The sequence below is a fragment of the Corvus brachyrhynchos genome, unplaced genomic scaffold (assembly GCF_000691975.1).
Source record: "Corvus brachyrhynchos isolate BGI_N302 unplaced genomic scaffold, ASM69197v1 scaffold83, whole genome shotgun sequence".
Classification (NCBI taxonomy): Eukaryota; Metazoa; Chordata; class Aves; order Passeriformes; family Corvidae; genus Corvus; species Corvus brachyrhynchos.
The window spans coordinates 5,369,938-5,384,820 of NW_008238464.1; the positions used below are offsets into that span (position 1 = coordinate 5,369,938).

Genomic DNA, 14,883 nt, shown 5'->3' on the forward strand with positions numbered 1-14,883 from the left:
TCTTTCCCTTTCCAGCAGAGGAGAGGACTGTGGAGTTTGAAGCTTGTAATGGGAATATATTTTTAAATGATTCTTTAAAAATGGAAGTTGCTCTGTTTTAAAACAGAAGAGCACAACATTGTCCGCAAAAGTCTTAAGTGTTGTCCATCTGTATATGGAACAGGAATAGGAATGGAATAGGAATAGGAATGGAATGGAATGGAATGGAATAAGCAGGGAAGGGAGAGGGGTTGGCTTTCTTAAATGGTGCCACACCAGCACTGTAATTTTATCTTCAATTCTTTCTTTAAAACATCATCACTTTTTAAAAATGAATACATGGTAACCCGTGTCTATTTTTTTAAATTCTATTTTTATTGGATTTAATTTGGTATTTACCAGTTCTGTGCAGGAATTACTGTAGTAGAGTCCTAGGTGGCATGGTCCCTTGGAGAAGGAAGAAAAGTTTTTGTAATAGTGAAGTTTTCAACTGACTTTTTCAGATTCAAGTGGCTGTACTGACATCAGAAAAGCATAAAGTTCAGGAACAACTGCGAACATCTTCAGAACAGCACCAGCGTATGATGAGTACTTGCCAGCAAAAAATTGCAACCCTGCAAGAAGAGTGCAGAGCAGCCCAGGTATTCCAGCGGAAGAAGTAATCTTAGAGACTTACGAAGGGAGATTTACTGCACTCTCTGCTTCTTCAAAAATATTTTGCAGATGTTTCACTCTTCTCTTTTTGTCTGTCAAGAATTAAGAATTACCCCCGTAATTGAGTGGTGGTATAAAGGACAAGCCAGACTGTCCTGGTTGACGTGTATCACTTGGGGTGACACATCTGGATTTGCGTACTTCTGTTTCCAGTAGGGAAAAACTTGTGGTAGTGGGGAGCCGGGGTTTATTTAAGATGATCAGTAAGTATACACTCAGGGAAAAGAAAAGTCTTGAAAGAAAAGAGCACAAACAAAATAAAGGAATAGAACTTGCTTCATTTAAAACAAATTAACACAGATACCACTTTAAAGAAAAAAAGCTGTGAGAAATATATTTGCAAGCACCTTTTCATATGCTGAAATATGAGCAGCTTCTTAATTGGCAGCTGAACTACATGCAAAACTGACACTATTGCTGAAGTTTATTATTATTTCTGGGATTTTTTTGCTCATATAACACTGTTTGATGGTCCTGGAATCTGCAGTGTTTGCATTGGAGACAAACAGATTAAGAATATAGTAGGACTGTTATGTTCAAACCACCTTTATGGTGATTACTACACTACTCTATGGCCACTGTTGTATGGTAGGTGTGCATCCTGCAGGTAAGTAACAGCTGAATGCAGCCTCTCAAAAAAACCTCTACATTTTAAAAAGGTGAACTGAAATGGACAAACTTTGTGGTTGCTGCTTCAGGAGGTTTGCCTTAGTTGTGCTGGTACACGTGGATCGTGGTTTTACAAATATATTCTTCATACCTGGGTGCTTACCATACCTGTCTGTGGTGGCTTGGTCTGTGATGCTGTAATATCAGCAAGGTTGTAGATCTTCCATATTGGCATGGCTTGAACCTCTTGGAAGATTAGCTTTCCTATTCAGATGCCCTACATCTGGAAAACAGATATTATTACAAGGTTATTAGCAAAGGAAAACTCCCTCTAAAGGAAAGGTGGACACCAAAGCAGATGGTAGAGAACAAAGTCGTGCTGACATTTAAGGCTGTGTACCTGAGGACTTAGGAATATTCTAGCTCACATAGTATGACAGGATGAAAAGCAAAGGATTCATTTAAAGAAATGACCACAAATTTATAGACTCTGAAAATCTGGAGCAGTGGCTAATCAGAGTCAGTTCTGTAGAATTTCACTCACCAGTTCAGCTGAAGGGAAAGTTTCCAAAATCCTTCTCTTAGGAGTGAGAGCATTTTAGTTACCTGTAAATGGGAGTGACTAATGAATCCATGAGCTTGTCCTAAGACCCAAGAAAGAAAACCTGCATCAGTGTTTTGGGTTGTTTTAGAGAAATGTACAACATGAGTACTGTAAGGATGGAATAATATTTGCTGTATAGTGTGCAGTCAAGGATGAAGCTTCTACGATGTGAGGCAATTTTCTGTATGTCCACAGGAACTCATGTAACAGCTGCATTTAGAAGAAAAGACAAACTAAACACCTTTACAGTCAACTACAATATTATATCTTGTGCTGTGTAATACCACTGCAAGACTGACTTAACTCCTCAGAATTATGCATAACTTCATGGCACATTAGAATTTTTGTCACCTTTGTAATACTGGAGAGAAACAGAATTATACCTCCTTTTGTATTTTCTGTCACCTTTGCCTTCATTTAAAGATGTTGATAGAAACCCTGGCTTGTGAATCTCTCAGTTGAATGCAGTTTTTGAATTTTCAAGTATTCTTTCATTTCTTGAACACTGGAATGTTGAAAATCAATGTCTCAAGTTTCACATGTTATGATACACAGTTAAAATCTAAAGAAACATCTGTTATGGTGGTCACTGTTTTAATTATCTATTTAAAAGAAGGAAATGCAGCAGGTGGTTTTCATTTTTTTCAGTGTAAGATGTGTTTCATTATCAAGAAATAAGGGAGTAATAATCAATAGTAAAACTTACGGGTTTGTTTTCTGTGTGATAGGCTGAACAAGCATCTGTTACATCTGAATTTGAGAGCTACAAAGTCCGTGTTCATAATGTTCTAAAACAGCAAAAGAATAAATCTGCTGCTCGGACAGAATCTGAAGGAGCCAAACAAGAAAGGTAAAACTAACGTTTTTACTTGACCTGTAATCTGCCTGTGGCACTGCCTAACTGAACAGAAGAAATGCCAGTTTCTACTGTCGTGGTACTGTATTAGTTCTAGCTGGGTTTGTCTTTCTAACAATTATTTTAGTGTAGATTACCTATTGTTACAGTTAGAAGGAAAAGTAAGGTCTTAAGAAGTTTTTTATGACTCTAATGAGCAGAAATTAGCCAGCACATTCTGTGTAGACTTGACATGATGTTTCTCTGATGTGAAGTAGCCAACTGCCATTTGCAACTAAGAAGAAAAGAGCAGATTGGTTCGGTTCAGCTGAGTTCACTTCGAACTTTTTCAGGAATTAGTGGTTTAGTATAGGTAAAGCTCTGGATGCCAGTTCAGTCATCAGTTCCAGTAGATTTACAAAATCCTCTATGTTGTATCATATGAGGAAAGACTTGGAAGAAAAAAGTTACACTACTGAAAGTTCCCTGAAAATCCTTTAAGTACGGTCATAAGCCAGGTGAATTCAGATTCGCTTCAGAAAATATCTCAACTCACTGCAAAAATCAACCAGTCCCTGCAAGTTATTTTTATAAGTCGTTGATGGCTGCCCTTGGTGACAGACTGGGTGTTTATGTGTGGAATGTCAGGATTCATTTCTGATAGACCTTCAGTCGGTACCAACAACTGCAGGCAAAAATCCACCAGAGGGCGACTTGTGCTTTGTTAGAGACCTGGGTTTAGGGTTGGTTTGGGGTTTTTTAAACATTCTTGCCTTTGAAGCAACAAAGCTGCAAGAGTTACATTTCTTTGTCTCTCCTTTTTGCAGAATTTTAAGAAGTTCTGGTATTGTTTTGCGTTGTTTTTGTGAGAGAGACCTATCTTAGAAACAAATTGGATAAGCAATAAACAGATGACAAATGTTTTCCAAAGAAATTATTTACAAGTATCAACCCTAAGGATTAGTGAGATGTGCAGTTCATGAGATAATGGAGGTGTCTGCATATATAAATACAGAAATCAGTAAAAATAGAATGTGTGTGACTTAAGATTTTTTTCTTCCTGATATATCTGATTTTGATTTGTTTCTGACCAACTGTGTTTATCTGTTACAGACTTGATGTTGCTTTCTAGTTCTTTGCTCAAAATCTACTCCAACCATTTGTCCCCTGTATTTGGTCTTATTGAACTGATGTGCATTTACTAAACATACAAAAAAAAGCCTCACTATTTTCAAGAAGAAATTTTTTGTGCCATCTGAATCCTATATATTATTTCCTTCTGTCTTGGCCTTCCTTGAAGTAGAAAGTGCTATCAGTCATGCTTTCTACACCAATAGTTGCATTCCCAGCAGTTCAGATGGGATGTGGCAAACCTATTTGTATCTACATTGAAATAGGATCTGGTTGTTTCTGCTTGTAGCCACATTCTAAGATTATTTTGGTCTTAGTGCTGTGTTGATTTAATTAATAAATATGCAATTTGGATCAGCTATCCAAAAAGTTGTGGATATCATATAGGTTCTGAAATAATTAATTATTTTAAATGCATGTTGCATATTACTTTTTCTTCCATGTGCAGGGAACAGTTGGAAATGGTGATAGATCAACTTAAAGTGAAGCTGCAGGATGCTCAGCATAATTCACAAATGAATGCATCTGAACTCCAGGCATTGCAGTCTGAACATGACACCCTGCTGGAAAGACACAATAAGATTCTGCAAGAGACTGTTGCAAAAGAAGCAGAACTCCGTGAAAAGTATGGTCCGCTGATGAATAGATACAGATATTTTATTTTGTTTGAACTTTAAGATCTTGGCATGTAGAAGCCTGTAAATGTACTTAACAAAGAAGAGGCATGTTCTTGAGAAAGTTAAAGGAATTTTCAAAAGAATTGTTGGCTATTTTTCATGAGTCATCAGAAGTCTCAACAATGGCAATGCAATAGTAGCTGATGAGGGAATTTGAGATTTCTGCAAGCTTTCTACCTCTTAACTAAATCTAAATTAATCTAATCTCATTAAATCTAATTAAACTAATTAAAAATTAACATTTTTAAAGCATATTGACTATTTTTAAGTCTAATGCCCAGCACTACATTTGTGTTGTACTGCTCTACTAAATTTTATGGATGTTTCCTATTAAAAAAAAAATAAGATACTTATATGCAAAGCAAACAAGTTCACTGAAAAAATACCTAGTTCTTGTCCACCAAGTGCCTTTCTTACAGAAAGTACTGTATTTTCAGTTTGTGCTTGCCACAGTCTTAATTTTCTGTTTCTTTCAAAATGAAAGGAATCTGTTTAATCTGTATCACATCTTGAAAAATCACATGAGTACCTGATGCTTGAACTCCTCAAAAAGAGTCTGTCCTCATCTTTTCTTCTCCATTTAGGTACAAAGAAGTTCACATGAGGTATTAATTAGAAATTACAGATTGGTATTAGGAACTGTTGACTTCTTGTCACTGTCTTTGTACAGTTTTATCTGTTCCTCATAGCTACGTAATGGTTCACTGTAGTCAACCAAATTATGTTCTGCATTTTCCTGGAAACAAACCATTCACAATAGGTTCCCTTTATACCTAGACACTGGTCTTTGCTACTCTGGCTCTGTTTAAGTCTGTGTGCTTATAAAGGCAAGTCCTGGGCTTAGGCTTTCCATTAATGCACTTGTTTAACTGCATATATTTAATTGTTTAATATTATATATTATTATTTAATATATTTAATTGCTTGTGACAGTTTTTTCGTGCTTCTGGAGTACCTCCACACTAGGTACAACTGATGAGTTACTGACATTTTTCTTGCTAACAGCTACACTCTTCTGCACTGGAAGTTGAGGTTTAAAAAAATTAAACTTACCTTCTTAGAAACCTGTGTTTTTAGAAGTCCTGCATAAGTGTTTGGTAAGCAGATGTTATAGGAAGTGGACTATAAGTGGCATGCCCTGTATGACACTATAAAGAGTCATGATGCAGTTTTAGAATTTAAAAATGTTTAGACCACAATGTCTGTTAAGTCTTTCATTATTTCCCAAAGACATCTGAATTTTTTGTTCTGAAATAGAAGTCGAGTTTATATAGCACAGTGCATTCATATGATAGGAAATAAGTGTAACTTTTTCAGTCTCAGATTTTCCCTGTAAAAAGAGGACTTTAAGTGAAAAACAGTTGCACACAGTCATTCTAAGATAATCATACACATGAAAATGGAAAACTGCCTCAAACTGTAAAAATTTTGATATGTAAAATGACATTGTTTTGCTGTTTGTGTCTTACTGTTTGTGCATGCACTGTTTTCAGACTCTGCACAATACAGTCTGAGAACATGTTCATCAAAACAGAGCACGCCCAGGCGTTGAGTCAGCTGACAGCCCAGAATGAAGCTCTCCGGAACAATTTCAGAGATCAGGTCAGGAACCTGCAAGAGGAGCACAGGAAGACAGTAGAGACACTTCAGCAGCAACTCGCCAGAGTAGAAGCTCAGCTCTTCCAACTCAAAAGTGAACCAAGCACTAGAGGTAACTTCCAGGCAGAATACCAGTTTTTCATGGGTTGGTTACAGATTTGTGTGCCCCAGTCTGAAGCTAAAACATGCTTACAGTGTTTGATTCTGTAAAATCACCAGAAACTTTTTCTGGAAAATCTGCAGCATGCTGTATCAGTCCACAGATACCAAGTCAGGAGTGTGTCTTTGTTATTATTTACTGTCACTTCAGAATCCCAAGGTCCTTGAATACATGCAGAGGAGGGCAACAAAGGTGGTGGAAGGGCTGGAAGGACTGTCCTGTGAGGAGCAGCTGAGGACTCTGGGTTGGTCTAGTTTGGAGGAAAGCAGGATGAGGGCAACCTCATTGCTGTCTTACAGATTCCTGAGGAGATGAAGTGAAGAGGGAAGTGCTGAGCTCTTCTCCCTGGTACCCATATAGGACATATGGGAATGGTTCAGAGCTGCCATGGGGAGGTTCAGACTGGATATTAGGAAGCATTTTCTTACTGAAAGAGTGGTCAAACTCTGGGACAGGCTTCTTAAAGAGCTGATTGATGCCTCAAACCTGTCAGTGTTTTAAGAGGCATTTGGACAATGCCCTTGATAATGTTTTAACATTTGATCAGCTGTGACATGGTCAGCCAGTTGGACTAGATACTTGTAGGTCACTTCCAAGTGGAGCTATTCTGTTCTAGAATCTGCATCACTGTTATCTATTCTGCAGTATCTGCATTGTCAGACAGATGGAGGGAAATTTTTTTGTAAATATTTGGTGTTCTTATCAGGTTGTCTCAGGTTTTGGAGCATGCTGTACATCTGCCTCAAGTACAAGGTGTAAAGCTAAAGGAAAGTGTATTGAAAGCTGTTTTAAGAATGTTTGTTATTTGTATACATGCTATTTATTAGTATACTTGCTGTTTGATCCTTCTTCGAATTTAAGATTTTACTGTCTTCAAGCTCAAGTGCTATTTTTGTATCTGTAAAGTTACTAATAAGGAGGTAGCTGGACATTTGCCAAGCAGCAGTAACAGTTTAAGAAGTTCCTATGTTACTACTGAAGCAGAAGAATTTACACTTTCCCACAGGACTGGTGGAAATAAAAGTGAATTCTATTATGCATTAAAAGTATTTGTTACCGTAGCTAAAACACATCTTCAGGGAGATGAGCATGAAGGTTTCATAGTCATTGAAATAAAAATTGCCAGTCAAGTTTGGGTTTAGAACCAGACTTTGATTGGAATGTTCATTTAGAGGTGAAAGGCTGTATTTTGCTATTATAACTGTTACGTGTGTATCTAGCTTTCTCTTTTTGCTTCACTTTCCCCTGCATTTTGAAAACTGTTTTATGTACTGCTCTCAATCCAAGACAGTCACAGACATAGCCCTCCCAATTTCATTCTGATACGAACATCAGTAAGTGTCTTCCAGGTCCAGGTGTTTCAAATCTGGCAACGAAGAACTTGAGAGAACGGCGGAGCGCTGACCTTCCTGTCCTCGATGTGCATACTGTCGCTAGGGAAGAGGGAGAAGGTATGGAAACAACAGACACAGAGTCTGTCTCCTCAGCCAGCACCTATGTTCAGTCCTTGGAGCAGCTTCTGAACTCGTCAGAAGCAAAGCCTGGTAAGTAGATCGTGGCTTTCAGAAACGCTTGCCTACATGGGTTGCAGAAGTTTGTGCCCTCAAACTATTTTAGAGCATTGTGTTTCATGCTTTTAGGTGCAAGACACAACTGACTTGACAAGTCTAGTCAAGTGCCACTGAGTTTACACAGTTCTGAACTTTTGTAGGAGTTTTGTCATTGAATAAGGACTAACAGTAGAACATTCCTACAGGATTTAGTGATTTAAAGATGTCATATTTCTGAGCTTTTAAATGGAAAAGACTGGGTGAGCAAGTCAGTGAATAGTTACAGAAATTTTTGTGTTCTGGATGAGTCTCTACTAGGGACAATTAAGTGCAGATTTAAGCTTATTAATGAAAAGATAAAACTTCTGTTCATCTTAATGAGGCTTATTAGAACAGGTCTTTATTCATAGGATTTCTTCTAGGAAACTGAAATCCAGCATGAAGAAGAATGTTTTAAGAGTCACCCAAAAAACAGTAAAATACGTGGTAGCATATAATCTCGTTTTAAAAGTCTACTGATGACTTTGTGGATAACTATTGAAAATCTCTGTTTATGGGTAGGAAATAAGGTATCTTGGTGTATTCTAGAACTGTTTAGTCAGCCCCCATCTAATATATAAACAAAAATAGATCAGAAAATTAAGCATGCAGCAGCAGCATTGATGCCTGTTAAGTCTGCAGTCTGGCTTTGCATGAATTGTTCATAAGAAACTACATTATTCAAGTCCTGATGTTAAGTAAGTATGAATTAGATGCAAGTGCTTTTTCCTTCTCTTAGTTTTCTTTTCCAATTAATTACAGAACCATCTCAGTGGCAAGCAGATATCACCAAGGATGAACTGATTCAGAAACTAAACACAACAACTAAGAGTGCTGATCACTTGAATGAATTACTTCGTGAATCAGAAGCAACCAATGCAATCCTAATGGAACAAATCAAGGTTAGCAAACATACAAGAGATATGAGGACGGCTCTCATTTCCATGGCCTGTTTGTTAGACCAAATATCTTTCAGAAAATACCAGTCTATAAAATTTTGGTGATATGAAACCTAATTTTGGAGGGACTTTTATTCCACAGGTCTAATTAGTGCTTCCAGTGTCTACTTCAGTTTTGGGCTTCTTTTTCACTACAGTCTGTAGTTGGGTAGGCATGTGGGGGAGGCGGAGAGCAGTGTGGAGTAAAAGCTTCTACAAAAAAACCTCAGGAGTTTGGAAGTTTAATGTTTACTAAAGGGTCTATACTATTTTCACTTAGATAAAAGCAGTAAATCCCAAGAGGAGTATTGTCTGGTTTCTCTTTCTGTAACCCGTTTTAGCTGCCTTAAGTTAAAAGAAGATACTTGAACTAATGTATGAGTGAGCTTTCTGAAGAGATTTCTAAATGTACTAAGCTTTGTCTTACAAAATGCTTTTAAATGAATATCATCAGATTTCTGAATTATTTAACTGTTCCACTGTTATCTACTCTTTGATCACTGATATTCTCTCTACTGCACAAATTTTAGCAAAAAAGGTTATTTTTAGGCAATAAGAAGTTATTTCTTACAACATTATCACATACTTAATTTTCACTGGATTTTTGTCCTGAATACATTGCTATACACACATTATTCCTTTTGAAGCAAGCTGTGCAATTCATTTTTTAGCTCTTCAAAAGACCTTTGTTCGATTACTCATTAAATGAAACAAACAGCATTACATATTTTTCCCTCATCTGCAGCTTCTTAAGAATGAAATAAGAAGATTGGAAAGAAATCAAGAGAGAGAAAAGTCTGTGGCTAATCTAGAATACTTGAAGAATGTTCTGTTGCAGTTCATATTTCTGAAATCAGGAAGCGAGAAAGAACGGCTGCTCCCAGTAATAGACACCATGTTGCAGCTCAGCCCTGAAGAGAAGGGGAAGCTGGTTGCAATTGCACAAGGTAGGTGGTGTTCAAAATACTGTCACAAAAAGAAGGAGAATTGAAAAAGGAAAAGGACAGTTCTGTGCTGTCTGTTGTGAGAAAAAACAAAACTTAGCAACATAATGCCAGTGAGCTAGTCATAAAATGATTTTGCTTTGTTGGGAAGTTACTATTCAATTTTCAGTAAACAGAACAAATACCATAAAATTAAGATAAAATATCATTTCTTCTGAAACATTCACATTTTAGGAAGACAATGGTAAGTTGTAAAAATTTTATGTGTTCATGTTTTGAGTAGAGTTTAAAAAATTTTTGTCAAAATAGAGGTTAATATAATTTAATTACTTTCTTTGCAGATGTTCTAAACAGATAACTGAAGTGGTCCTCTCAAGGCAGTACTGCAGATCTAATATTAGTTTCAATACAGTACCTTTAAAAATATCTGAAAGAAAATATGCTCTTTGTTGAAGAAATAAAGAAACTAGGGAAGGAAATAAAAAGAGTTAGGCATTTGCAAGAAATTAACACAGGATTTACATGTACAATAATTTTCTGTTTCTGGTTCAAATACTCTGAGCATTTGTTCCCTTGAAATACTTTTTAAGGTATTGTTTGTCATTTCTCAGTAACAGTAGCTTCTTGTACTTCATTAGGAACTGACCTATACTTTATTTTTAAATTAATATAAACAATAAGCAACACATGTACATATAAGAACTTAAAACTTGTGAACAAAATTACATTAAAAAGGGAAGTGTTCAAGTACTGCATTCCATGATAGGCTGTGCATTTGAACAAAGATGTAAATCAAGTCCATAGCATGTTGATGTTGTTCTGGCCCTCTAATGAAGACTGATTGGATTTTTCTGGAGAATGGTGATAAATTACCTTTTTCAGACATTCTCAAGTACCCAAAGTAAAGTGGACTTGGTGGTACAATCTATATCTATGTCAGCCCAAGAGTGAGTTCCTTTCTCAGCAAGCTTGAGGACAGCATTTGAAAAAGGATAAAGGAAAGGAGTGGGACAGGATCATGTAACCAAGTGATGCAATGTCTAACGTAATACAAAGTATGTTTTTGTTCCTCCTTCAGGTGAAGAAGAGAGTACCTCACGGCCCTCTGGGTGGGCTTCGTACCTCCACAGCTGGTCAGGACTTCGATAAAACAGTGGAAGCACTGAATCTTTAAAAACATTCCACAACTGCAAAACCAAGAAATCTTACTGTAGAAGATCTGTTGGTGTTGTAGCATTGAACTACAGGGTTTTATTTTTGTGTGTTATTTTCAGCTTTTTAGGCTCTTCTAAGAAAGAAGCCTGCAGTAGCTCTGAAAGATGGTCCTATTTTATGCTCTGGCAGCAGTGAACTGTTTGTCTTGTAAATGTTAAAGCTGATAATAAGAACTATGAGAACTGACAAATTAATTGCAGATTGCCTGGAAGCAGAATTTGTTAAACCTGTGATAGCTCTTTTGATAGTTAAAAAGTTTGATCTGATATATTAACTGGAATAACTAGACTTTAGATTTAAAGCATTTTAAAGTGTTTACAGTTGCTTTCACATATCATTGTCAGCTGGCTAATCTATATGGTTAGTGTTATCCTCTGCACGTTTAAGAAACTTAAAATTATTTCCTCTCTTGTGATGGCTACAAAATGTAACATAATTAAGAAACAGGGCATTTTCTGCTTTAAGGTTGTAGTCTTTCTTAATTTTTTTTTTTTTTGCAAACCATGAAGGCAACAGTTCACAAAATGTAGAGGGTGCAAAAATCTATATGAATTACAGTGCTTGTCACATCCGGGCATGGTACTGTAGCAGTGATTAATGGCATCTATGGAAGCCTTAGGAGAGTACTCCAAGACTCAGAGGTCTTAAGTCCTAAGTGAGCTGAAGCTTTGAGAGAAAGGACTTAAGCTAGGGCTTTTTAACCTGAGGTTGGAAGTTTGTAGAAAAGACCAGGAAGAAATGTTTCATTACTGTAGTGATGTCTGTACTGGGATGACAAGGCTACTCATACTGACTTAATCATATTGAAGACACTAAGAAAGAATCTGAGCCCACAGGTCAGACTCCTATCATTAATTTCTGAGAGAAAAGAATGAAGCTTTTGTCAGTAGATGCATCTTTTAAGTGTTCTAATGATTGAAGATCTTACACCATTCTCTCACCTACCTGTGTGTGTGCACATCGTTTGCACAGATCTTTTGCACAGATGAGATGATCTCTGTTCCACATTCCTCAACAGAATGTTGGTTTTTTTCCTAGAAAAATGAATTTCTACCATCTCTGCTTCTATTATCTTCAATTGTCTTCTCCCATAATGCCTTTCACCATCTTAATTTATTTGTAAGGTTTTAAAAAGCATACACCTGGGTTTGAATCCTGCTTATGTTTAAACCGGAAGTTTCTGTCTTTTTCACTCACCTTTTCATGTCCTCTGTGTTGTTTTACAGAGAGTCTTTCCTTGGTACACATACAAATACTAAATAGGGTTCCTCTCTATCTACCTTAGCTCAGGCTCTGAGGAAATGATGCTTGTTCCTTTAATATTGCCTTATTTCAGGCTGAGATTAATCTAAACATATGAACAGCAGAATGGCAACATGTTGAGAATAAACTGTTCAGTAAGTGTGCTTTTGGTTTAATTTTTTGCTTATTGTATATATTTCAGTACACAATCAACAAAGCCAACAGGCTTTATTTAGGTATTTTAATTCTTTTCCTCCACCTTAGGTACTCTTTTTTTCTTCCCCTCCAATATGTGTTTTAACTGGAACCTTTATGGTTTGTGCTACTGGGGAAAACATTCTCTGTGAATATTCAGAACATAGAACTGATCAACGGTAGTATGACAGTAGGGATGAGTCTTTAGGTGTCTGTAGGTGGCAAGCAGGAGGCTCTGTTTAGGCTTTCTTTCATTTGCTTCTGGAGTGGTTTAGCCTATCTTCAGCATTCACGATTTGGACCAGATTTTGGATGTTGAGTTCTAACTCCTTATTCAGCTGGGTTTGGTTATTGTCACTCAAAAGAATGCCATAACACAGCAACAGGAGAGATTTGAAGTATGTATAAAACTAAGTGCTAGTCATCCTCCTGCTGTGATTTTAACAATGGAAACATGAGTGGAAGGGTATGGCTTTGTCTTAGTCCGCACTCCGTTTGCAGCTGACCCGATTTAGTCTCCGCTGTTGCTGAAGAGCTGTGACAAGTTCCTCTTAAAATGCACATATTTCAGAACTGTAAATTATTTAACATTGTAAGCTGTGAATGAAGGTATGCAAGTAACATATATCACTGGCTGTATTAAATACCAGTTGCTTATTGACTTCTTTCAAGTCTGAGTTGCATGCTCACTGTTTTTAGTAAAACTTGAGTACCATACTTATGAATGTAGTGAACAACTTGCATTAATATATTTTTTTTTACAATGGAAGATTGAGATCTTAATTAATGTAAAAATATTTTAGTAACTGCTACCAAACTGTTTTCTGTTGGTAGGATTGCCAGAACTTACCTATGTGGCAATAAACTGACTGTAAGCAAATATATCAGAGTTTAATAGACACTTGCAGTAAATGGCATAGAAGAATGTGAACTGGAAATGGGATTATTTTGCAAAGAGAACTTTTTATATGTCATATATTTGCATTTGTAATGTACAGCACTGTAGCTGTGATTTGCTTTCAAAAAGCAGTTTAAAGTTTTAACTAGTACTGCTGCTTCTTGATATACTGTGGTGCTCTTTTTTGGAAGAGCACTGTGCTGACTTTGCTTTCTGGTTCTTTTTGTTTTCTTTACAGTGCCACATTTGTTAGAATGTTTCACAGAAAATGCCACCCTTGCCCAAAATGTTTATAAGTTTAGGACCAATTTTTATCTTTTAATAGCCTGGCTTCAGCCCAAGCCTAAGCAGGGCATAATAATAATAATAATAGTAGTAGTAATAATAATTCTACTGTCACTATGCAGAGTATATATTAATTAAAAACCAAAAATGGGAGTGATTCAACATTCCCAGACCTGCATGTGCACTGTGGCTGAATCTTTAGTTACCTAATGCTGACTTAGAAATGGGTTATATATCTTTTGTGTTCCTTTTATCCAGAAGGGAGGCTCATCTGTGCAAGCAAAAAGTGCTCCAGATGAAAGACAGGAAGATGAGAGCTTGTCAGGCTGTTGTATAGATGTGGCCAGTTGAATCTGGGGTTCAGGATGGCCAATGGGAACCGTGTTAGAAATTATACACGAGAGTAAAGTTGCTTTTTTTCTTTCATGATCCTCCTTCCCCAAAGTATAACTCTGAGAATACAGGGTTAGATTATTTTCTAAATTTAAATCCTCCTTTGTGTATCTCTCTCCATCCTTTTGCTGTGATAACAGATGATAATATTGTGAAATTGTGGAGGAATGCCTAAAAACTCTCCTTAGTTTGTACTAAGTGACTTTGAAGGCAGCTTAAAAATACATGCTTCATTTGGCTTATGCCTTGGCTTCACCCAGTGCACCAATACTTCCTAAACTACCTGCTAGTTCTGCTATTGTTGGCACTGTGAAAATATCTCCCTTAGAAACCTTGCAAATAGCAGTCACCACTCACAAGATGAGAAACCAAATGTATGAAGAGGTAAAAATATATTTGTTGTAGTAATTTCAGAATTTCTAGTCTGGATAGATAAGTATTTTGTTTGGAAATGATGTCTTTGATGGCCTTTTCATGTGGCCGTTGCTTCAATAAAATTCACCTTAACTCAACAGAGTGCCTTATTTTTTTCCCCTGAATGCCTTTTCTTACCTGAGAAAATGCTACTCAGGTGCAAGGTAGAAAACAAGGAATGTCTGTCATTGTATTGAAGAGATTTTATGGATCTGGTATAGTATCTACAGCCTTTACTTTGGAAGACAGCTACAGCAATGGATTCTTCTGGATGAACAGAAAAGAAATTGGTTTGTTACAGGGGGTTTTAGAAAAAAAGAAAATTTAAAAAAAGCTCATTTAAATCTTCAACTTCATCTTTAAACTTCAACTGTATTACTAGATTGTCACCAGCAATCTGGCAATATGGGTCATGAGGGAGAGGAGGGATGCAGAAATTATTAATGGCCTTGTTAGCAAGAA

At 36.7% G+C, this 14,883-nt stretch overlaps 1 protein-coding gene across 1 annotated transcript in view; it reads left to right on the forward strand.

Moving 5' to 3' along the window:
• The window catches only part of GCC2 (GRIP and coiled-coil domain containing 2), a 28,134-nt gene extending 13,615 nt beyond the window's left edge, over positions 1-14,519 (forward strand). The window contains exons 15-22 of the mRNA XM_017737065.1: positions 483-620; positions 2,635-2,756; positions 4,321-4,497; positions 6,043-6,260; positions 7,658-7,852; positions 8,660-8,799; positions 9,581-9,782; positions 10,858-14,519. Of these exons, the coding sequence (XP_017592554.1) occupies positions 483-620; positions 2,635-2,756; positions 4,321-4,497; positions 6,043-6,260; positions 7,658-7,852; positions 8,660-8,799; positions 9,581-9,782; positions 10,858-10,928 (1,263 nt within the window). The 3' untranslated portion in view covers positions 10,929-14,519. The remainder of the gene's footprint in view (positions 1-482; positions 621-2,634; positions 2,757-4,320; positions 4,498-6,042; positions 6,261-7,657; positions 7,853-8,659; positions 8,800-9,580; positions 9,783-10,857) is intronic.
• The last annotated feature ends 364 nt before the right edge of the window (positions 14,520-14,883 follow it).